General features: G+C 42.7%; 1 protein-coding gene across 2 annotated transcripts; it reads right to left on the bottom strand.

The window, feature by feature from the left end:
- Positions 1–153: 153 nt before the first annotated feature.
- Positions 154–12,887, bottom strand: tango2 (transport and golgi organization 2 homolog (Drosophila)). 2 transcript variants are annotated; one of them, XM_056592736.1, is made up of 10 exons: positions 12,748–12,872; positions 11,949–12,072; positions 8,218–8,306; positions 6,849–6,968; positions 6,173–6,290; positions 2,656–2,723; positions 2,339–2,486; positions 1,937–2,038; positions 1,678–1,841; positions 1,461–1,548 (listed from the first exon to the last, which is right to left on the bottom strand). In XM_056592736.1, exons 2-9 carry the CDS (start codon positions 12,002–12,004, stop codon positions 1,724–1,726), a joined length of 819 nt encoding a protein of 272 aa, XP_056448711.1. In that variant the 5' UTR covers positions 12,005–12,072; positions 12,748–12,872; the 3' UTR covers positions 1,461–1,548; positions 1,678–1,723. The 2 variants fall into 2 exon arrangements, with proteins under 2 accessions (XP_056448710.1, XP_056448711.1); XM_056592735.1 differs by lacking the exon at positions 1,678–1,841 and having other exon boundaries at positions 154–1,548; positions 12,748–12,887.
- Positions 12,888–24,985: the final 12,098 nt, after the last annotated feature.

Here is a 24,985-nt window from a genome sequence, read left to right on the forward strand (position 1 = left end):
GATGAGTTTGGCCAGGTCATAAATAAAGAGTTTCAGATCCAATTCTGAAACTGATCAGTCCCTCCATGTATTTTCTTGTCCAAGTCTACATATTTTGATGGAACCTCGTCTAGTTTCAACACCCTCCCTGTTTGAGAGCTGCATTCTGTTTAAAGGAAGACATGGAAACACAATTCAGAATTTATTCTAAACTTCAATTACATGTTAGGTGTTTCAAGGGTACCAGAGTTTAGTTGCCTTCAACTCTGATTTCAGATTATCTTTAGGAGAATCACAGGTCCCATTCCTTCTACACAAAACCCAGACACCAAGGATGCTTCTTCAGAAAATCCTCTCAGTATTACACGTGGCAAGCAAGTCAACTGATAAATTGATGAAGGAAGGTATAAAACTCATACACAATTTTGGGATTCCGATATGAGCTATAACATTAATTTATCAAAGCCAACTTCATTCCTGAAGATTCAGTTTGATACATTTTATTTTTACAAAATAGGCTCCACTGGTGAAACATTATTGTATTATACCAAAAGCAGCTACAATCAACAGTACTGGTAAAACAGTAATTAATAAAAGTAGCATGCAGAGTGCAGACTCAAATGAGTTACCCTTAAATAAGGATGCAATGCAATTGTAGCCTGAAAGGTATTGCAATGTGTGTAGATAGCATATTAATGCAAACATTAGCTGCTAATATGCTATCCTAGTGCTGTGCCAGGCAAAGAAGTAAAGTTTAACAAATTACGTTTGGCATGAATACTGCTACCTGTTGGTAATTCAAATCCATAAATAAAATCATGGGATTATTGAGACAATGTTTTTCATTGTGTTCTTTTATGTGTGCATTGTTTAGAGATTAAATCATAGAGTAATAAAAACCGAGGTACGGTCTAGTTGCATGAAGACAATGTTTAACATAATTGAAGTTTAAAGCAGTCATGAAAGAATCATGACATTGTCACATGAGGTGGTCTAGTTGACCAATGACGATCTGAAAGCATAACACATCTGCATTGGATAACAATGTCAACATAAAAACACCAACAATTATATTTTGCCCATATGGACGAAAATTACATTTCCCTACATCTTTGGCAATGTTTCAATCCACAGAAATAATCAATGATCAAATCAACCAATCAACAGCCTCCCCCCTTCCTTATCCCAACAACATTAATCTATTCCAAGTACCATCATTCAACAAGTCCAAAATCAAAACCCATATTAATAGTGCAACAATAAGCAAAGTAATTCTTTCACAGCTTTTAAAAATCCAAACAAAAAAGACCCCTGAAAGCATTCCCGAGTCAAGTAGCGGCAGGAACAGTGGGACTATGGAGGAAGTGGTGGTGGTGGTGGGGAGAGGCAACGCTCTAAGGCAGAGTCTGGCGGGTGGCGAGGGAGCGTCTGACCGCGCGGCGCGGTGGTCACGCCTGCAGCTGGAACTGGAAGCTCTGGTTGCTCCACTGGCTGGTGTCGCAGTTGAGCATGGTGCGTTCCACGAAGGTCACGGCCCCTGCAGTGTCTATCAGGACCACCGTGTTGGTCCTGGGAGAGAGAGGGAGAAGCAGAGGGGGACAGAGAATAATATAAACTGTTAACCTGACTACGTCCCCAAACCGTTAACCTTTACTGGTTCAACTGGAGTGCTAGCATTAAGTAAAAAAGTGAGCCTACCCGCCAGCATTTCAGAGCGTGAGCCAAGTGTAACATTCTTCTTTCCCTACAGAACTCCACAAACATCCTCATAACGTGTCTTCCACTGTGTGAGGCCACGTGAGGCCTCCTTGGAGATCGTGACCTGCACTGTGTACTTACAGAGGTGAAATAAGACTCCGGTCCTGCAACAATATGATAACCAAAAAGGGGGCAAATAGAAAGAGAGGCGGAGGAGCAAAGGCAACCATGGAGAGGGGTATAGCTGGAGGACACTGACCTTGTGCCGTAATGAGGAGTGCGAACACACACCGATGAGAGGGCCGGCAGTATCCCTTTATCGAAGCCCTGACCCTGTCTCTGTATGGCTGGGTCTGTGGTCCTTTAGGGCAGAGACAGATACAACGATTATACCAATGCATAATGCCCACACAATCAAAATACAAGCCAAAAAGGCCTGGAAGTAGATACCGCCTTGGTTCTTTTGAAAAAAAGAAAGGCATGTCTTTAAAAGTTGTACGCAAAGGGGTGCTTGCAGGGCAGAAGGCTCAGGTGTTCCATTGGTAGCAGTGAGCAAGAGGCCTAGAGACCTACCTGCTCCCTATTGATCTGAATGCAGTCACTTTGGATAAATGTGTCTACAGTTCCAGAAGTTACACAAATACCACTAAACAGCTCTTACAGCTCCTGGTTGTTGAGGACAGTGATGAGGTCCTGCACCAGTCTGTCCCCGGACAGCTGTTGCTCCACCACGCTGGTGAACAGGCACTTGCCGTGGTCCAGTTTCCTCCACGGTGTCTCCAACAGAGAGTTGCTCAAGCCATAGATGCCTAGCAGAGAGATGGGGCACAGGTAAGGGATCACATGGATTGTGACATTATTCCTAATAAAATCAATAGACCTCCACGACCAGGGTTATCATGGAGGGCAACAGGGGGGCCGGCAGGGGAGGCAAGTATCAATTTTAACCGTTACTACAGCAACCGTTAATACACAGACCTGATTTCAGACGGATCGGCTGGGTGCTCCCTCTGTTTCCATAGTAACACACAATGTCTTCTTTGGCACTGGATGGGAGACAGTCAAATGGAAAATTAGAGTGGCTGTTTGAGTCGGAACGTAATTCCCTTCATGTCTGCTTATCGCTGCAGTTCAAAAGGATCAGCTCTGCTTCGAGGGCCCAGAAAGGGACTTAAAAAGTCCTGACAGCAGGATTGTTAAAGGAATCTGGTCCTCCTGCTGAAAGACAGCCCCTTTGTCAGCCTATATGGTATAAAATCCTTAGACTAGCATAAAAAGTTACATAATAGCGTTCCTCCACAGTGTGTTCCTCCATGATCTTTGCAATACAACCCTTACAAGCAAATATTTACTATTAACACAGAACCGGCTTTCAAGCCGCCTATACATATAGACAATGCAAGCCGGTATGTATCAATGAGCATAGAACAAAAAGATACCAGAATTGCATCTAAATATTGGACACACAGAACCGTGCATTCATTTGACATTTCATGGAAGTTGAGTTGACCTTTTTTAGTTCACTTATTCAGTTAACCTGTTTTACATAGTTTTATTTATGGATTTTCAGTGCCTTTCTCGACAGATACTCAACACAGGAAAGTTGAAACAGAGAGGGAACGACATGCAGCACAGGACTGCAAGGTTGAATTCTCGGCAAACAGTTTGGCACAGTGGAGAGAGCGCGAGTGAGAGAGAAAGCTCTTTTTATGATAGCCGAGGCTGCGAGAACAGAGAGATCCCTGAATGTTGACATGTGCTCTGCGGGGTGTTTGGGCCCTGGATAAGGTGCCAGTGGGAGGTAGAGCCCCATGATTTAGAGCCAGTATGAGGAGGACAGAGGGGTAATCAACACACTGGCTGGGAGACCGGCCCTAATGAACAGTGTTGGACCAGTGCTGTGCATATCGTCTCCTTCCAGCTGTTGTGTTGTTGCAGTGGAGCTGGCAAGACAAGCGGGGCTTCAAAGAGTTGACATTAACTCTGACACTCTCATCATCTACACAAACACAGAGTCGGTTAGGAATCCTTAGGGAAATGAACAGCTTTACTTTGCACTACGGTTTCTCGAAGGCGTAAACTGTTTTTTTTTTAGGGAGCTTCACATTTAGTGTGGAGCATTGATTTAGCCATTAGAAAACCATGATGGGCTGTTTCATGAAGAATGAGAATATCTCGGTACGGTCAGAGATATTGATCATCCCTGATGTGTTAACAAAAAAGTCTCAGAAATGAAATCCCATCCATGTTTGTTTTGCTGGTTTAATCCTCTTGGAAGCATGACAGTGAATATATGGCCTAACTTGACCAAAAGTGTAATTTTCACATTCTTCCTCGAAAGAGTGAAGGCCTTTCAGAAATATGAGTGGATGAGCAAAATGTATGACCCAAGTTCAAACCTCCAAGCACAATGTATGTTTCATCTTCAAATCTCCAAGCACAATTTCTAAGTTAAGATTTTACCTGCCATGGAGCAATGTGCATGATTACATACTGAGTCATAGGGTAACTTGACACCACTTTAACATACACACACGTGAATAATTAGTGTCAGCGTAGGGAACGCGACTATAGTTATTAGATGCCCCAATGCATCCTCAAACATTCCAGACAGATTACAGCTCTCTAATTGTCTGTTGGGGTTGGTTTAGTTCAAAAAATACATACAGTGGGGTTGAAACACATCTGGAAGGGACCTGAGTGACTTCATACCCAAAACAGAAAAATAGGGTAATGCGACGCATCAGTGTTCACATTTGAATAATAAACATAAAAAATATGACTCCATATTAACAACGTTGAAGCCAAAATTAACAGAACCGTTTCGAGCACATCTGGAATCCATCGTTGGGTTTTTCTGCGCGATCACATGACCTCCATGCATTCCATACATTCCATTTAACCCAACCAGCCTTGGCAAAGTATAGCAGTTTCAATAACATGTCATTAAACATAAACAATAATAAATCGTTTTTACTTGTTAGATGGTATCTGATCATATCACTATACATCTTTTTAGAACCGACGAACCTTCAAGACATGGAGAGAGATAAATACATGCATGGTCCTCTCACTGAAAGTGTCTAAGTGGGGGCGATTCTTTCACTCAAAGATCTGTTTTCCTTGAAGGAACATTTCTCAGAAGACATTGGGGAGAGGGAAGACAATTTCTTGGATGATATGGTTTGGCTTCAAAGGCACACACGCCCGCGGTATAAGTACGGTATGATCAACATTAGAGCCAGTTGTGATGACCGGCCTGAACGCATCAAAGCATGAACTTGGCAACGCCAGCTGCGGCCCACAAGCCCATCACAGAGCCTTTGACCAGCAACTGATGCCTTTACAGAGAGCACCCCACCAAAAGAGAGACAGCCCCTCCCCTATCCACCACTAACCCCCATCTTACAAACAAAATAAGAACAGTTTGGGGTGGTCTACAGCCGTGAAAATATGCCAGAGAGCACACAGCCAGTCACCCGTAGCAAACATAACAATATCAAAAAAGACAGGCTGACTGACTGCCCTACTGACTGTGTGTGTGGCGCGAGGTAAGAGTGTGTAGTGGATTGGCTGGGAAAGCCCCCAGTGTGGGGATCCTGCAAGAGTTCACATCACCAGGATATGATAATCATCACAACACCCAGGTCCACTGGAGGAGTGGGGGCATGATCCCTCCCCGGGCCCCCTGCCTCCAAAGGTTATGGACCACATCCTCCCAGACGGCTGAACAACAACCCCGGAGACTCGTTGCCATGCCGATAGAATGTCCACGGAGAGGCCTCCTGGATGGTGGCTGTCTGTTGGTGCCCACTTTGAGATCCCTCCCCCTTTCTCGCCCTCTCTCTCCCTCCCTCCCTCTCTCTCTCTCTCTCCCTCTCTCTCTCTCCTTCTCCCTGTCTCTCTCTCCCTCTCCCTGTCTCTCTCTCCCTCTCTCCCTTCCTCTTGGCCTCTCTCTCTCTTCCTTTGCCTCTCTCTCTCTTCCTTGGCCTCTCTCTCTCTTCCTTGGCCTCTTTCTCTCTTCCTTGGCCTCTCTCCGCTAGGTCAGGAAATGTAATCACAGCAGGCTTCTGGAGAGAAGGATTGCAGAGTGATGGAGCAGAGAAGATGACAAACACCCCTCTGCTGTTCACCCTAAACACCTGATTAATGTTTAAGGGTGGGGGGGGGGAAATTATCCTGTCATGCTTTGCTAAGCTTTGTTGCCCTGTAAGGAGTCCACTGCCATTTACCAGTGTTAAATGAATTTCTTCCACATCTACAGCATATTCAATGACAGCAAATGAGGCCATTAGCCAAAGAAAAGGGGCACTTATAATGACTTCGAAAGAAATGCTTGAAAAAGTAAATTCCCCGCTAATTAAAAAATGTCCGCTTGTTGGTTTTCCGAAGACTAACTGATCAAAGGGTGTGATAAGGATACAGCATGTTCCTTGCATTAAAAAATAGAGAAGTAACCATTTCTATGCTAGTACTCACTCCACCTTCCACTTACTTGAATTCTGCAGTGAGCAGGTTGAAGCCGTTGTACAGGTGACCTTCTGTCGACAACTTTTTCAAGTAGGAGAAGCTGTCCAGGTCTCTGTCTATTAAGTAGTTGGCCACCAGGAAGCCTGATTGGGGAGCGATGGGGGAAGAAGACACAGCGTAGTGAAGAGCTATGTTATTGGCTGGATCAGGTTAACGATTGAATGGGATCAAATGTCAATGTTTTGATCCAATTTCGCAATATGACCGGCTCGTTTTCCATTAGACATAAAGCCATCTATATCTTCACACACACACACACACACACACACACACACACACACACACACACACACACACACACACACACACACACACACACACACACACACACACACACACACACACACACACACACACACACACACACACAGAGTAGTGAGAGCAGAGAGAGAAAAGGACAGAGGTTCAGTACTGAGAAGAGGGAGGGAGAGGGACACAGAGAGTCAGTACTGAGAGGAAAGAGAGACTCATAGTACGTACTGAGAGGAGAGAGAGTGAGATTTGTTGGACAAATGCAGTGTAACTTATCAAGAACTGCAATTGAAGTGAGTAGGCATAACCCTTTAATAACCCTTCATAAAAGCAGGGTTTGGACATGATGAAAACCTTCATGATTTGCTGGTTTGACTTGGTTCCCTCACCTCTTCCTTTGGCGTCAGGGTTGAGCATTGGTTCCAGGTAGTTTGTGATGGTGGCCAGCCGGCCCGTCTTGGTGACTCCCAGCCATGTTCCACCTTCCTTGCCATTTTCAAGGTCTAGGCCTGGGAAACATAGTGTAACCGATGAGAAATTTGAAACAGTATCCAACCAGTCCCAGTGTCTGATTGAGATTATCCCCAATTTCGAGTTTATTTACAAGCGCAGTAATAATACAAGGAATATAATGAGTAATGATTACCCAGTACTTAATTACAAAACAAAACAATATTTAGCTTGTTTTGCCAATCATCCTGTTGATTATCAAACAATTCAAGCAGTACATAAAAATGAAGCGTAACATATAATCATAGCAGCCTATTATTATCAGACCCGATCTATTTTGGTTTGACACGCATGACGTTTGACTCGCACAAGCCAACACTAAGGGTATCGTAAAGAGGGTTCGGAATAGTTACGACAATCAGTTGCATGGCTTGGCCGGACCCTCGTCCACGTGAAGGCATTAAAAGTGTTTTATTGCTTGCTTTTCTGTAGATTACATAACCCCCTATGTATACATCACTATAATACAGGCATATTACATATTGCCAGCCATAGTTTGCATCATAATCACAAGTGGCCGCCTTGAATGTAATTCGATGGGGTAAGAATCAGTCAATAGCTAGACTAGGTGTGTCCGCCATGGATTCCGCTGGATCAATATCAGAGAGGTCCACTTAGTCCTGCCACTGATCTAAAGTGGAAGAGGAGGTTCTCCTCTGGGAGCGGTCAGGCGCACTAAACTGGGTTCCTCAGAGGGGGTTGCGGGGGAGAGAGGGGGGAAGTAGAGCTCACTACCTCCCTCTGTCACACTATACCTCCAGCAGGACAGAGCCTTGGACCATGTATACGCGTCACACCGTATAAAGGCAGCCATCAATTAAGGCTTCCACTTCAGGAGTCCGGACTGCTCCATTATAGAGGGGGGGGCAGGGCTCTGTGTTTCCTCCCTCAGTCGAAGAAGGCTATGATTGGTTTCTCATGCCAGTAGCACAGTAGTGTATTGGAGGGGGAACGTGGGTCAATTAAAGTTTGTATACCGAGGGCAGGGGACCCACAGCGACTGAAACAGGAAGACGTGACTTGATTCTATAGGGGTAAAGAAGGCCGATAGTTAGTTTGTTGTTGAGAAAAACAAACTAGACGACCACAGATGAATAAATATTCAATGGTTCTTGGTGTTTTTCTTCCTCTTTCCAGAAACCTCTTGGTCTGGATACAAGAACAACACTTGGTTGGTGCTGCTGGCACCATGGACAGGCATGCTACTAACCCCGCTACCAGTTCATCAGAGCTGCAGTGCACACTCACCACTGAGGATATCGCCGTTGGACGCCCAGTAGTCTGCCGCCTTGGTCGGCCTGCTGTAGTACTCATCTCTGTTTGCAGCCAAAATCAGCCTGAAGAGACGAGGAGAGATGAGAGAGAGACAGAGTCGAGTGATAGAAAGAGAAAGAATAACATTGGATCTTACTATTTTTGCTCCATCCCAGACCCTTGTTGGAACATTTTGAGTGAGGAGCTGGAGAGGCTCCACAAGGGTCACATGGGGGAATCAATCATTTTGGATCCCCAACTGTCTCTGCGCAGAGGACGCTCTCACATACCACCACTTCTTATAAATTTCTCCCCTTATCTTTGTTCCTCCCCCCCACATTGTTTGTCTAAACCCATGAACGTGCATATATCCTCACACTTTGAACAGAGCCTTAGATGAACTCAATTTGAATTAATAGTAACCTCTCTCTGTCATCTGAGAACTAAGTGTTGTGTCCTCCCAATCCATCTCCCAAATCCATTTCTGGGGGTCTGGGGGTTTATAATTATGGTAATGAGCTGGCGGAAGGCCTTGGGTTGATTGATTGTAGATGCCAGAATCTCTGCAGTGACTGTCCCTAGGAGTCACTGCAGAGCTGTCGGCTGCTGCCCTCCCTCTCCCTCTCCCTCTCCCTCTCTCCCAGCCGTTCAGTTATTTCCACCGAGCGGTGCGGTTCGGTTCGGTGCGGCACGGTTCGCTTATATTGGCGTTTCCGCCGTCAAAAGTTGCACAGGGTCCCAAAACAAGCGTGCTGAGCTGCTCCTTTTATCGGTACTCCGCCGTTGGAGTACCGATTACCTTTTATCGGTACTCCGCCGTCTGAAAGGGTGGAGGCATTAGAGCCACACTGTTCTGCCAGGGGCCTCAAAGTACAGAATTTCGGTATTAATTTTCGCAATAGACGGAGTGGGCTCCAGCGGATTGGAGGAGGGAGGTGGAGGGCTGGCAGGAGGACCCCCTTTGATGATGCCCACAGAGAAGAGCATCAAAGGCTGGATACGGCTAGGAAACAGGGGCACTGAAAGCAGCTCTAGACCTCCGGACAAAGCTCACAAAGCAGAACGTGTCCGGTGAGCTTGTGGTTTACCTAGGTAAGTCTGCAGGTCAATTCGGTCGGTGGTTGATCAAGAAAAGACTGACTACTTTTTACATAATCGGTATTGAGAGAAAAGGCTTTTGCAGTTGCAGTGCAGGTGCTCACAAACACAAACACTCAAAGGCTAAGACCTAACCCTAAGGCCCTCCTGGCCAAATGTTTTAATAATCCTTAACATGGCAGAAGTCTGGTTACGGTGTTAGGCAGGAACCACAGCAGACATGAAACCATTTGAAATATTAATAATTGTTTGCCATCTTTCTGCCGTATAAGTTAAAAGGTCATCCCCATGAGTCTCTAGAAGGTTAATCGAGCTACCAGAGAAGCAATAACAAACATCCTGTGTTTTTCTTACAATATCCTCATTCATCTTGCGCTGAGGGCACAGACCGGTCATGTCTGGAGCATAGACTCAATAAGAGATCACAGGACTAACGGCAGATTTGCACAGCATTCTAACGTCCCCAAAGCACACAAGGAAACGACTGTGGCAAACGCTTACGCATGGAAAGGTTGAATGATAATTAGGGGATGTAGAGGCAAGCTCCTCTATGGTAGGATCATCAACAGCTGGCTAGAGGCCACTTGGAGGAGGGATTGAATGACATTTAGAAATCCATTATTAAGTTTAGAACACTTAAAAAGTTGCTTCTTATTTAAGAACTAAGAAAGATGATTCAAGAAGATTCCAACGCATTAGTGAGCTAGGTCAATTTGATTACAGTGGTTTGCAAATGTTGTTCTTTGCTAGCCCTCAGTGCTGATGTCAACACCAATGAGGGACTCAGACTCTCCCAACAAGTCTTTCCTTGTTATCAGACAGCGATATCTGCCTTGCCTACATTTCATCTCTCCTGAGCTTTGAGTTAGGTGGTGCGGTCCTCTGAACTCCTGATATCCAACCCGACGCTCAGAGGACACGGCACAGAGAGAGACGAACTGAGGCTAACCACAGAACTGCCTCCAGGAGCTGACCTTACACCACACCGTGAACACAGTGAATGTTTCTTTGTCAACTAGTCTGCAACGCCTGCTGTAGGAAAGTTATCGCTTACGGCAGAGCGCAGATAAAATAGGCGGAACTAGGATGTTGACCCCGATTTTTATTAAAGGGCTACATTAGCTAGGCTACTGTGACTCTACAAGGCAATGTAAGTGGCTAACAGACAGATAGGCTAATCCAGCCATCACCCCTTCTGGAAACACAATTTACGAATTGGAATTTAACTCGTCTGATTCTAGGCAACAGCTAAATGACATTAGATATATCTCGGTGTTTCCCTTCAAAGATCATCCGATTAAATGCTTCCCTTTTTTCATTTACCCAGTACCAGGTAAAGCCTCTCCCTCCTAATTGCAAATACGTCATAAGGCAGTTAAACATATGGGAAAGCAGTCAACCCCAATAAGCATGTAACAATTTTCCAAAAGTCCAAGCAATATCACTCTGACTAAGCCTCGCTGATCAACAAAAAAATATGTCATACCCTTGTTGCTTTGTCAAAGTTGTGTAAGATTGCATAAAACACAAAAATTAAATAAATTTGAACACTTTCTAATCCTTGGAATAAACAAAAAAATGTACCTTCGTTTTAATGCATTTGAGGGGAATTATCCAATTTTTAATTTATTTTTTCTTGCATCATTGCACACCTTCCCCACATCAAGACTGATTTCAACCTAAATGGACAGGACCAATTACACATAATGAAGACGTTCCCTTGGTGAAGCCATCGGTGCATATCACACATGATATGTTGCTGACATTGAAAACGGATTTGCACATTGGCGTTAAGTTAATGTTCATTATTTTCCATTTATTTTATTTGAAGTTATAATGGTTTAACTTTAACACTCTCCGAATTATATCAATATGACGTGACGGTCAGTTAGCTTTGCACAGAAACAGCCAGTAGAAAGGTCAGTGGGCTAATACTTTAGACTGAGTGTATATCAGAGCTTGTACTTTTTTTTCTCTCACTTTTACTTAAGTAAAGAAGTTGAATCAGTACTTTTACCAGAGTCTAGTACTTGTACTTGTACTTCTACTTGGGTAAAGAATGTGTGCACCTTGCCACCACTGCTCTATTTACTTTGGTATGTTATGAAGCCTTAGAAACAGACCTAGTTATGAAGAGGCTAGGAAAACACAGGAGCAGACAAATACACCACCTGATCCTGATGCAGGAGATACAGACGTTTCAGGAGCCAAAGGGTAGCCTCGTGAGAAAATCCAAATAGCAAGATTGCGTTCCTCTAATTTGAAGGAGTATGGCTTGTCTGGGGATCAATTTAATTCCCAATTGAGTTTTGAATTGCTACCCTTTATCGGTAGGACGATTTTTTAATTCTGGAGAACGCAGCCGTCCTGGTTCATGATGAACTGAAACCAACCATGAGGAAAACGGAATGTGAACTCAAAAGTTCAGGATGGTCACACAAAAGGTTAGCACAAGTTGAAAGAATAGCGTAGGATAAGACAAAGTACGATAAAATAAATACAGAACGGATGGCTCTCTCAGTATTTACAATAATGTGCAATACAATATGTGCAGTAAAGAATAGCGTCTATGTAAAATTACATAATATAGGCAAAGTGTGCATAAATAACAGTTGGTGAAGTCCTACCTGTAGGCATTTTTGGATGCTGGCCGTGGGTCAAACTTGAAAAAGAGTATGCACATGAGGGATGATGAAGGAGAGACGGCTTGTACAGTCCAGAGTTACTTTCAAGGCGTGCTCATGTTCACATCTAAGAAATCAGACAAACATGACAGGTATGATTGAGTGTTGCATGGATAAATTTGTATAAGTCTGTGTGTTTTAGGAGGGCCACATGATAAAAGGTATGGTGGAAGTTCATGCCAGTCATCATCACAGAAAGCATAGCTTGGCTGCGTGTGCAAAAAGTGGATTGACCATCTGTTAGTAGATAAGACTGGTATCACGATGTGCCTGGACCAAGGAGCGATGTACAATGCGAATCATGGGTCGCACATGACATGAGGCTAAACTAAATAGGGAACTCGGACAAATGAGTAAGTTACAAACTGAAACACGAGTAAGGCAAGAGTTGTCCGAGCGTGACTTACTTAGTCATCCAAGTGCATTACCATGACATAACGAAAGAACTTTAGAAACGTATGATCTTACAGGTAGAAGTTGTGACCGAGTGGCAACTGACCGACACGTTGACGTAATCACTGATAAATACATCTTCGCAAAATAGAAATAAGATGCAATTATTTTTGGAAAAACAACTCGCTTGCTAGCAGATTGTTGTATCAACAGTATGATGTCGCGTAGCCAAAGGATCGCCCATACCGCCCCCCCCCCCCCCTCCACAAAGCACACTGTTATTAAAACATTGTATGGACAACAAAGTTTGGTGTTTTGCTTTGTTTAAAAATACTTCTACTTTACTTACACGTATTGCAACTACGAAGATGTTACAGTCCCCGCAAGCCTTAACTTGCTGTTGAAACCTTGAATGTCTGACGAGTGCAATTAAATAGTAACAACAGCTCGAGCAGTCAGTCCGGTCCTGACAGATCTATACTACGCATGCGCCATGGCGGTCGCTTTACGGCACCTGTAAAGGCAAGGCTGTCAAACAAAACGTGAAACGATCAAAACAACAAACACCCTTTCGACGTGGATTATGACATTTTGAAATGTTGATGCCTAATATCACTGAATTTTGATAAAATTAATAATTGCCATCTGTGAGATTATTATTTAAAGTTGTTATTTTCTGATTTCTGATATCTAAAGCTGAACCACAGCGAGATTAATTGATTTATTTAATTGATCTGTTCTGCAAAGTAAAAGTATTCAATCTAGTCCAGTGGTTCCCAACATTTGTCATCGAGACCTTTCGCTGGTCAGACTCAAAAGGTAAAAACTAGATAAATACACATGCAGTAACTAAGCAAAGGGTGCAAACGCCCCCTTTATACAAAATTATAACTGCAAGAAGGCCATGGCCATTCGGAAATAGCGGAAAGAAAAAGACATGAACGCTGTATTGCTCCCAGACAGTGTGTTTATTTAGCAATGACAAAGAATAAAAACATAATGTAAGCAAATGATGAACTAAGCAAAACTATTTTGAAATAATAACAAGCTATAATACTATATTGACTGAACAATATGCATTAGGTATTCACAGATAATCTGTGGATACCTATTGTAATTCTATAATTGTTTTCAATTATCTTTTATTTTTTTTATATTATTGTAAAATTATCTCTGAATAATAATATCCAACGAATAAAATCACTTGGTCAAACCTGCGTGGAAAATATTGATGAGAAAGTTTTTTTTTACCATCTAATCGGATTAATGAGTAGAACAAGTAGGCAAAGATAAAATACTGATGATTATGATGCTCCAATTAATTAAAGTGTGAATCCTTTTTCTCCGCACTGGCATCTGCTGGCAGAAGCTGATATTGCATTAAACAGATAAAGCCAAAGTCATTTAATAATTTTCATGTTTACATAATCACTTGTCTTGGATGAAGATTATTCAGATTTAGATAACTTCATTAATCCCGGGGGAAATTTCTTAAAATAGTCTGCAGCTCAGTCACAAGAAAATATTATTTAACAGACACTTTCATCCAAATCGAATGAGAAGGAATATAGACTCATCTCATTAATAAGCAGGTAGGGGGTAGGCATCTTTCTCAATGGGCCTATAAATTAGGATGTGAATATAAGGGAAGGAATACACCACCTCTGGCTGCAAACCATAACCACTACACTGATAATAATGATGAATGATGCAGACAGATTCCCAGTTCCCCTCGGTAGACAGAGTTGAGAGTCTTGACTCTTTAAATATGGAAGTTTGGATTGTTAGACTACCTAAAAATCCTGACCCGCCTGCCCAATTCAGACTGATAGTAGGCCTAAAGACTACTCAGTCACCGACTGTAACGTAAAGTCAAATTGAATGTTTAATGCTAACCAAATGCACTCTTAATTGAGTTTTGTTTCATGCTAAAATGGTGTGGTCGTTTTCATGGCCGCTCTGTCTACATAATATCCTTTCCATTATCTTAGAAAACGTTTAAATTAGCCTCTATTAGTGCCTGGTTGCTTTATTGTGAAAATACAATTAATTTCCGTCATGACGCACTTTACTTTGAAAAAAACAGCCGGATGTATACATTTAATATCTGCTAGCCTGACATTGCATTGTTGAGATGGTCGAGTTTCTGAAACGCGCATGTTTAAATAAGCGGTTATATCCACTTCACACAAACTGCCATTTATATAAAAATGCTGATTCGAGTCATTTACAAAATTATATTTATATCATATCTCCTCGTATTATGCATTGGCTATTTTCATTAGGCTACAGAAGTCATCCATAGGAATATAAACCAACATATCCTATAATCAACACATAATCAATGATAAAACATTTCTATTATAGGCCTAACGTCACCAATAGTTATTCTCTCTTTCAAACTCAGAGATGGGTGATGGGGCGGGCATATTTACTCGTCAGCGTCGCATCAACCACTGTCTTGGGAAGAGGTGATGAATAGTAGCCTACCAATACCGGGCTACACAATCTTGCAGTTGGAAATAAGTGAAGTGAGTAACTTTTATTCAGATGTTTTGACACTGAGAAACGCCATTGATAAGGAGCCAGTAGAAGCAAATAGCCGAGCAGATCTGGAAGGTTGTAATAGTCGCTTACAGTAACGTTAAGCCAACTTGCCTGCACCGCGTTCAGCATATCGCTGTCCACCTGCCTGTCTGATTACAACGAGGAAAGCGACGTGCACCATGAAAGGGATGCATTGAGGTATGTATATTTAAATATATATATATTGTATTGGGAAAATCTCGACGAATATACAATTGCACGAAACATTCTTATTATCTTGCGACGTGCAAGTTGCAGGTCGTAGGCTATTGCGTGTGTGCGCAAGGTTTTAACTGCCATATCGTTTAAATTCAAGTGGTTGCACGTCAATGTACATTATTTTGTATGTTACCTCAAAATTGCTTAAAATGAAATATACCTTGAGGGAGGCGAGCCTGAGGACCGACGAGCTGTCAATCAGTTGAGCTTACTACGCTATTGTTTAACTCATCCTGTGGGAGCCTGTTTACGAAGGAGGAGAACCCTGTGATTTTTATTTCCATTATACCTAGTGTACTCTTTGATATTTGTTTCACGGTTTGCCTGGATGTTGAGCACCCAATGTACCTTTAAAAATCTTGTACTTTCTGGTTCATCTGTCTAATTCAGCGTTTTTTTTTTTTTTCTATAAGGCTTTGAAGCCAGACGTGAATAAGAATTGCGAGGTCCATCATTTCCTAGTTTTATTCACGAGAGGCCGACGTTTTTATCCAGATGGTAATTTATACTAAAGGGATTTTCGTGCCATTATGAGATGTCATTATTATTCTTTTTTTTATTGCCCTGGATTTCACTCGGGTTTTGTCCTGCAGCATATTCTGCATAGTATTTCTGTGAAAAGGTTGTGGAATGACTTTTAAGAAGTTCAGTCGACATAGTGTGTGTGTGTGTGTGTGTGTGTGTGTGTGTGTGTGTGTGTGTGTGTGTGTGTGTGTGTGTGTGTGTGTGTGTGTGTGTGTGTGTGTGTGTGTGTGTGTGTGTCTGCACACACGGTTGCATGGTTGTTAAGATTGTGCACAGGTAATCTTCCAAAGGTTTTCATCAGTGCATAGTGAGTATAGAGAAATTACAATTCTCCTCTGTTGCAACCCTTTGGTTGGATAGCAATTGGAAGGCAACTCGCCTATTGCAGACTGGGTACTCTGCAAATCGCCTAAATGTCACCAGATATGAATGTAACTAATAAATCATATTCATATCATAAGCCAAACTGTTTCACAACAGCAATGATTTGGTCAAAATAAAACTGTTTCACTAGAGAGCAATGATTTTGGCAAAATAAAACGTCACTTTTTTGTACAGAAGGAGGAGAGGAAAGGCCCAATGCTCCCCTGTTTGGAGTGATGCATGGCTCTTAAAAAACTACAACCCACCCCGTGCAGTATTTGATACAGATAAAGGAAAAATAAATAAAAAACAACAAACAAACAACAGGTAAAGCAGTGTGCAGACAATCAACCCTTGTTATGTTGGTGCTGCCAGATTATTATATCCCAAGTGTATGTCCATACCTGCAAGATCCCTGTGACCATCACTATGTTTATGATGAAGGGACATGTTGTCTAGTCATGAATACTGTTACCAAAAACTTGTTGACAGCCACAATGTATCTGGAAAAAGCAACGCCTTCCTCCATGGAGATTCAAGAAACTCTCTTGCAAACTAACCCACCGGAGAAATGCTGGACATTCTCAGAGGAACAGAGTGCCACCCATGCTATGTAGAACAAGTTCTCATGACCTAAATACGCTCAAGTTACAAGCCGGGGATTAAGACGAATGACATTTCAGTGTAAATCCAACTGGATTCAGGCTGGGCCTTTTCTTAAACAAAGGGGGGAGATCCAAATCTAGAGGAATGGTATGCTGAAGCATAAAAGTAGCTTATCTGAATGAGCACCCATCCATTCATTTTATCAATGTAATTAAGAAGTTTAAAGGAGAACAATGTGAGAATTAATCGAGTAGTGTGCTTACCAGTGGCCGGTGATAAGTAAGTACAGCATTCATATGTCATTACCAATATAGCACATTCTCTCAATTTTAACCACCAGTATTATGAATTAATGATGGAATTTCAATGAGATAAGCTAAATATTTAGCGAAGAATATTGTGGGTGCATATGAAGGGCACTCCCATCTCTTTATACACTACTACCACTATTACTAAGATAAGATGTTCTGCATACTATTCGGCATACTATTACAGTTATTAGTTGTTAGCGCAGAATGGATGCTTTTGTCCAAAGCGACTTACATTGAATTAAGTAGTGATTAAGGATTAGGTGGGGGTTAGGCAGCGTGCTCATTACAGAACGTATTGGGGATCGAACCTAGTTCACATTGACAGGGAGGGAAAGACCCTAGCAACTAGACTTTCCTGCACCCATTTATCAAAAATTCTTTAAAAAAATGTGTATTTGGGAGCAGGAGGTTGGGTGGGGGGGGTTAACTATCCTCTCCCCATCTCACAAAATATACTCTTGCATCCTACTTCCACCTCTTTCCCCCATACATCCTCTTCAACGTTTATATCCACTCTTACCTCCGGCGGATAGAGACCCGCTGTCCGTATCATCTCTTCACTGTCACTGCAGCAATCACAGTAAAACAGGCTTGCAAGCTCCAAACTGTCAAGCTACAGCCAATTCTATATTGTGTTGAATGAGTTATGCCAGATCTTTCTTTATATTGTCTTTCCCTGGGCTATACATGTTGAATTGAAACAATGAGTGCATTGAGTAACTCGTAGAATGTAGGGGGACCCTTACTGTGAAAGACTTGTGTTAGAGGATTGTGAGGTAGAAAATAATTAGTGAGTTGTTAGAAGAAAGTGATAGCCTATTGCTTGAGTGATCTGGGGTGTGTGTGATTGGCACAATAGACTATATTACACAGATGGCTGGTTTTATGACTGTTCCTCATTCCATATACAGAAAAGGGACAAAAGTGATGTTGGAAATTCTAGTTAATTGTTAATTCACAACATACCATGCAATTTTGAGTTTCACGAGGTGATTGAATTAGAACATTTGTGACACCATTGTTGCATTGTAATATAGTATTTAGTTCTTCAACACAGTGAATATATAGAGTGACAGACTACCCAATAATAACTGGCATTCCCTAAATGATACGTATAGCCTGAATTAATATAATGCAAGTCTTTGTACTTTAAATACAGCCAAATGTCAGAATCCTGAAACATTGGTAAGTCTCACAAATCAAAATTTAGGGTTAATATATCATGCCTGGTGGCAGGCAAGCTCAAATCTGTGTGAATGTTGCACTTACATTTCTTTGGCTTCAAATTGGTTTGACCAATCATGTTGCTAGGGGCGGCGATCTACAGACGTGCGTAACACGAGACAAATTACGACTAGGCAAAAACTCGGGCGTAAAACCAGGCTACACTCACACTCACACAAGATTTAACAGGACCTGTTGGCATAAGTGACGATGCTAAGACGGTGTGCATCGATTCCAAGACCATTCTACAGTGCTATCGCCGTAGTGCTGCCAGAGCTGATCGTATTGGAGGTCTAATTAAAGATATGGCCTCCAAAGTGCACACACTTTATCCATAGCCTGTGGGAAGACAAGGAGAAACGTCTTGTCGGGCACTAACATCCTTAGGCCATGTGTCAATGAAGGTTTAAAATCAAACTTGGTTAGTAGAGTTGCCACTGTATAAATACATTTGTTAAAATCGTCTCATGAATACTCCATCCTTCCACTTTCCAATAAGCGTCTCTCTGATGAACATCTCCATAACAAAAAAGGAAACCTTGCTGGTTTCCGGCACAGGCGTTGTGCAGTCTCCCCCCAAGAAGTTTGGCTATAGCATTGTCAAACTTCTGGATCCGAGATTACGGTAGTGAAGTACAGACTATCACCAGGCAAAGCTGGACCTAGGGTGAATGGCTCTTTGTGGGGCTGGCACCTGCAAATCCTTCCCCGGTCTCACTTACACCCAACCCTGACTCTATTGATATGCTCCTCCAACCCCCACTAGGCCCTGCCTTGGCATAGTGCTGGTGAGCTGGCATCTGTTCTTCGTCAGCCCTTCTGCAGAGGAAATAGCTGCCTAACTCGGGTCTTTGTCTGGGGGAGCAGGAGCAGGCTTACAGGTGGTTAACCTTAAAAATAACATTTGTCTACTTTTGGGAAAGGTTGGTGGTCATTGTTGCCGGCAAACATTGTTGCCGGCAAACATAGTGAATACAGAAAAAGTCTTTAGACCACTCTTTATCAGGCACTGGCTTTTGTCACCTTTCTGATGGAGTATGGAAACCAATTATCTATCCAGTTGGTATTAATTATTATAAAATCAAATCAACAATAAAATCAAATACAAAATCATTCCCTAGGCCACCCGTACGGACAAAGCAGTTTGCCTCTGTGATGCTCTGCAACTTGTCCCCCGTGTCAAAATTAGTTTTGAATCGGATAGTGGTGAAATCATTTCCCTAAGCCAATCTGTTTTGGGAACCCGGGTAGGATTGTTATTAGATTGTAGGTGCCGGCCTGCGGTCCCATAACATGTTGAGTCAGCAGATAAACAGCCCCTTCTTGGCCGGCCTCCTTCCTTCTCTGCTCCTGTCATGATGCCAGGGTCAGCATTAACATACAGCTTCTAGAGTGAATCCCTCTATAAGTCCCCCAAACTCAACCCTTTCCAAACGTTCCCTCTGGAGACAGGGCCATTGGAGAGACTGCATTCAGTTGACTTGCACTCAATTTGATATCATTCATAACTTACCGCAACAACCTTTTATTTAAAAAAATAATATATATATTTCGACTATACTACTGACCCCTTGTTAAAAGTTAGCCCAAGCTGAACCAATCATATGACAACCTTCACTGTCGGTCATCATTTCAAGAGTTTAGTGAAATATTAATAGTTTCCCTATGACCCCACGGATAGTGGATCAAAATAGCCCCACACATCCTTTGTCTTCCCATTGCATTCACATGCTTGTAGTGTGTGTAGTGTCAACTGTTTTGAAACAGACAGGGCAAGTGTATGGTCGTGTGGTCTGGGATTGCTTTTGGGCATGCAGCACTGGACCAGAGCTCCGCGGGTAGGTGGATATCTATATTTCTGCCTGTTTATCTCCTGTGTCACAACACTCCCCCCAGAACAAGAGGATTAACCCTAGCAGGCAGAGCCTTGATTTGGCCAGAGATAAGAGCTGCTTAATTGTTATCACTTGGACTGCGGCCGAGGAAACACAGGAACAATGACCCGACATAGGGCACGGCAGCTTGAACCTGTACTTTCCCTAATTGCAGAAAGCATCATTGGTTCTATGTCAGTACTATTCTTGTTGTGTTTATTCCATTTCCATTGAGTCATTTAGTGGAGCAGACACTTTATTCAAGGCGACCCACAGGTGAGGCTGAGGACAATCAAATCAATATTGAAGCAACAACAACGTTTGTGCTACACAGCCAAGTTGCTGAATAACAAACTCGGCTATTGAAATAAAGAAATAATAGTCTGCAGGTTATTTTTAATTAGAATTATTCGTGAAGTTCATAGAAGTTAGTGCAACACAACAAACAAATTAAGATGAGTTCCAAATGCTACAGTACTATAATACATTATAATATTATAATGTATTATAATGTGAAAAACTCAGTAGTATCACATAAAAAGTACCCAAGTGGGTTGATGTTGTTCCGGTAGAGACGGGCTACATGTGTTATTTGAAGATGGACTCTGCTGATCGTCTGGAGCTGGGTAGCTCTTTCCACCTGGGGACTGCAATAGAGTTCACACAGTGCCATTTGCATCGGTTAGTGGACCATTGTCATTGCTCCATGTGGCTTCTGATGCTTTGCGACGTCTTTCAGCATCATATGCAGAGGTTCCCTATACAAAGAGCATTCTGCTGTTGCAGCTGTTTGTTTTATGTTCGGGTTTGTTCATTTAATTTGTAATATTTTAGTTCTGGTTATTTTTGCTAATCCTTTTCGTGGGGAGTTCTTATTGTGGGGGGGTAATAATAATAATAATGAGATACATTGAGCCTGTTTTCTCTCCTCGACCTGAAGTCTCCCTCACATTCAAGAAATAAATAAGTATAATAATAATATTATGCTGATGAATGAATGTATTCAGTATTGAATATACAGTCGGTCTACACTTCCTGGGAATGAATAGGAAATGTATTTTTGATTGTATTGGATTCTATTTTGCGTAATGTATGTGTGTGAGCTACAGTACATCAAATGTAATAGCTACTGCAATTCTTTCTGTACTTGTGCATAACAAATCCACTCCCCCTAAAGAGACTCACACATGAATAGGGTACAGGATATTCTAGTTGTTTGGTTATTGGATTCCCGCCTGAAGGTTTGGGGTTTGCATCCTAATGTCCACAGTCTACCTCTAGACATCTTTGAGCAAGATGCTGAATCACATTAATGACAAATGATACAGTTCACTATAAATCACATCCGGCCAATTAGACATATACGAAATAGACATACACAAATAGTCTTTAAAGAAGTAGTCTCAGAATATGTGGCAATATGGATCCTCTTCCATGGACCACTCATCAAACATAGGCTATTATCTTCCCTTGCATAATTTGTGATTCCATCTCCCTCTGGTTATTCTGAGATGGCAGAGCTCCTGTTGTGTTGGAGAAAGCGTATGGTATCGCTAGGAGATCAATTGTCCCTACGAGGTTTAAGAACAAAATGGATGCCCGGGCTGTATTTGGAGAACCAATCAGAAAGTTCTTGATTACAAAGGCTTTATAATGTTAGCCTATTTCTCATTGCTTTCTCACTACTTGCTGCTGCAGGGTTTTTTCTGCTTTAAGAGTCTTCAAACAGATGCCCATGACAGTTAATGGAGTAATTATACTGCAATTATGGTTATGTGATAAGGTATTTCAACTGTTTCAGATTATGTTGACCAAATATATGCCGCCATACTGTTGTTGTCATATGCAGACCCTAATATCATACAATAAATAAAGAATTCGGTTTTAAAGGAGCCTATATGTTGGTTCCTTCATATAATCTTCTGCCTGACATTTTGAATGGACAAGGATCGTTCAAAGATGTACATTAATATTCACAAGTGTGGTCATGGCATTTTGAGATGCCCCCCCCCCCCCCCATCCAAAATAAATCCTTGTAATAAATGAATTATGTCCAACGATGAGGAGTTGATATAGTTGTTAGTTGGTTCAGCGGCCGATTCACATAGAGAGGTGAAACGCTGCTGCCTCGCTGAGAGCTAATAGAGGCAAGTTCAAAATGTCCTTTCTCCTGCTACTTAAGACTTGGCGAGCAATACAAAGGGATGCTGTCAGGTTTGTGAATGTGGCGGGACGACATGCCAACGCATTCATCAATTCCGGACCCTGAAAATGTTTAAGAAGAGGTCTAGATGTTCACGGCCCAGGCAGCAATGGTCCTCTCTGTGCCGAGTGGCTGAGAGAGGTCCTGACCAGCTGGGACTGAGATGTTCCGGGGGAGCTTTGTGCAGAATATTCCTCCACAAAGCTTGTGAGGGACGAACATACAGCACCATCTGTGTGTGTATACATTCAGGTTTCGTTTTGCAGGTCAGTATAGTGGGTCTGAAATCTAATCTTTGACAGCCTAATGGAGAACTTATGGATGGTTTTAGAAAGTGAGTTATTGATGACGTCTATCCCTCCCTGTCGTCCGTAGTACGCAACCTTTCCCCATCTCGTCGTTCCTGTGTACGATGTATCCTTGGCAACCCTCTGGAAGTCAAAATCTTGGGGTTGTCTGGAGTGCCATTTGTAATAAGATCAATGCAGGGCTGCTGCAGAGCAAAGCTGCTGTTAAGGCTTGGGAACTGCTGCAGTCTGCATCAGGCTCCTTCTAGTACAACAACAGCATACATGTTACATATGCCCCATTAACCTAGATCCAAGACCAAACGCATTGGTGGTATTAACTATTATTTACTATGTATTCATTAAGCAGACACTTTTATCCAATGGCACTTATTGGCTATATATTTAACATTATTCACGGAGCCTGAGGTGAATAATTGTTTTAGTATATATACTACACGTGAACACTCCACAACCATTTGACTATTGTCCATCCTGCCAAATGTATTTCCCCTGTTAATTTGTGTTTTAAGACGCTTGATTGGACGATATAATGCTTGATAAGATGAAGTTTGCAAGGCCTTTCCCCGACCCTAATTTAATGATTGTGCCAGGTACAGGTGATCTATCAGTACATCACCTGCTGAGATTCTACAAGAACACTTGATTCTCAGTGCTATGTATTCCAACAGAAACATTTCCCCAAAAAATAAGAACATTGCAAAAAAATAAGAACATTGCATTTACCAAGTGAAGATATTAAAACACTTTGTTATTCTTGGGAGGGAAATTGAGGTGAGTTCCTCTACTAATGTCACTGTATCTCCCTCGTTTCGATGCCTCTTCAGCGAGCGAGCCTGTAACAGAAACATCTCCGAGACCCTGCGGGGCTGAGGTGCTTCCTGGGAACTTGTGGTCAAAATTGAAAAAATAAACACCACCGTGTCGGCAAATGTTGTGGCTTGACGTGTGTGTGTGTGCATGTGTGTGTGTCTGTGCGTGATTGGAATGATGAATAGATAGTGTCTCTGCGTGTGTGACGTACACCAACATGATATCCAGCCACCAAAGAGGCAGAAGAAAGACACACAGCGCCTGGCGTCCCCACTAGCTGCTGGATGTGAAGCGCTTGATTGTGCTGCATAGCCTGCAGGCGGCGGTTCGGGAGGGGATGGTGGGTGGGTGGGTGGGTGGGTGGGTGAGAGGGAGGGAGGGCAGGGCGGCAGTGGAAGGATGTGTGGGCTGCAGTTGGCGGGGGAAAGCCAGCTGCACAAGCCCAGCAGGAGGCCTCGTCTATGGCAGGTCCACAGAGAGCAAGGAAGGAAGGGAGAGAGGGATGGGGATGGAGAGTGAGTGAGAAAGGGAGCAGAGAGCTAGAGAGAGAGAGAGAGAGAGAGAGAGAGAGAAAGAGAGAGAGAGAGAGAGAGAGAGAGAGAGAGAGAGAGAGAGAGAGAGAGAGAGAGAGAACATAAAGGTGAGTGTGAATGAGAGTGTTAGGGAGGGAGAGAATGAAGAAAGAGCAAGGGAAAGCGAGTGAGGGGGGGAAAGAGAGGGATGAAACAAGTGAAATAAGAGAGCGAGGGAGGGCGAGGTAAAAAAGAGAGGGAGGGATGAAGCAAGTGAAGTCAGAGAGCGAGTGAGGGAGAGTAAAGGAAGAGAGCAAGGCAGACAGCGGATGGAAGAGGGACACAGGATGAGATGAAGGAAGCTGAAGGGGAAAGCTGAAAGAAGCAACATTTGGCATCAAGAGCTTTGGATGGATTTCATCTCTGTGTGATATGTCTGTAATGTGTATGTTTGTATGTGTCCTTGTGTTTTGTGTGTGTGTGTGTGTGTGTGTGTGTGTGTGTGTGTGTGTTGGGGATGGTTCTAGTGTGGGTGGAAAGGCTGCTTTTTGCGAAATACTCAATAATAACGATGAGATGAGGAGGTCTTGGCAGTCATGGCATTATTGAGAAAGATGACCCCAACCCCATCCCACTGCTGTGTCCTGACCTGCACATGAGATGATGTTTCCGTTGAATCTGGAAAATGCATTCCCACATCCATGCCTGCACTGCAAGTACTGAACAGTGCCCTTATTCACACGCCATTGCAATACACTCACTGGAGCCTGTATTGCTTGATGCTATGATGTGTTAAAGTAAAGTAAAGTGGTAAAGATTTCATGAAATGCCTGCCCATTTGGATACTGCTTTGGAATTAAATTGTTAATTTAAAACAATATGGAAAACAATACATACAGACAACAAACATAGTGCCTTTCAGAGAGTTTACTATCGGCATACTATCAGCGATGACTTTCGACGCGAGGCATGCTGATGATACCTCCCCCTCCCACCAACACAGACAAGTGATCAGCCGTGCCGAATTTCAGCAAAATATCTAA

This window comes from Gadus chalcogrammus, chromosome 6, assembly GCF_026213295.1.
Source record: "Gadus chalcogrammus isolate NIFS_2021 chromosome 6, NIFS_Gcha_1.0, whole genome shotgun sequence".
Taxonomy (NCBI): domain Eukaryota; kingdom Metazoa; phylum Chordata; class Actinopteri; order Gadiformes; family Gadidae; genus Gadus; species Gadus chalcogrammus.

Coding starts and splice junctions, on each gene's coding strand:
- tango2 (XM_056592735.1), bottom strand. CDS start 12,004: ATGTGCATACTCTTTTTCAAGTTTGACCCACGGCCAGCATCCAAAAAT. Junction 8,307..11,948: donor GCATCCAAAAATGCCTACAG/GTAGGACTTCAC, acceptor TCGTCTCTTCAG/GCTGATTTTGGCTGCAAACA. Junction 6,291..6,848: donor CCCTGACGCCAAAGGAAGAG/GTGAGGGAACCA, acceptor CTCCCCAATCAG/GCTTCCTGGTGGCCAACTAC.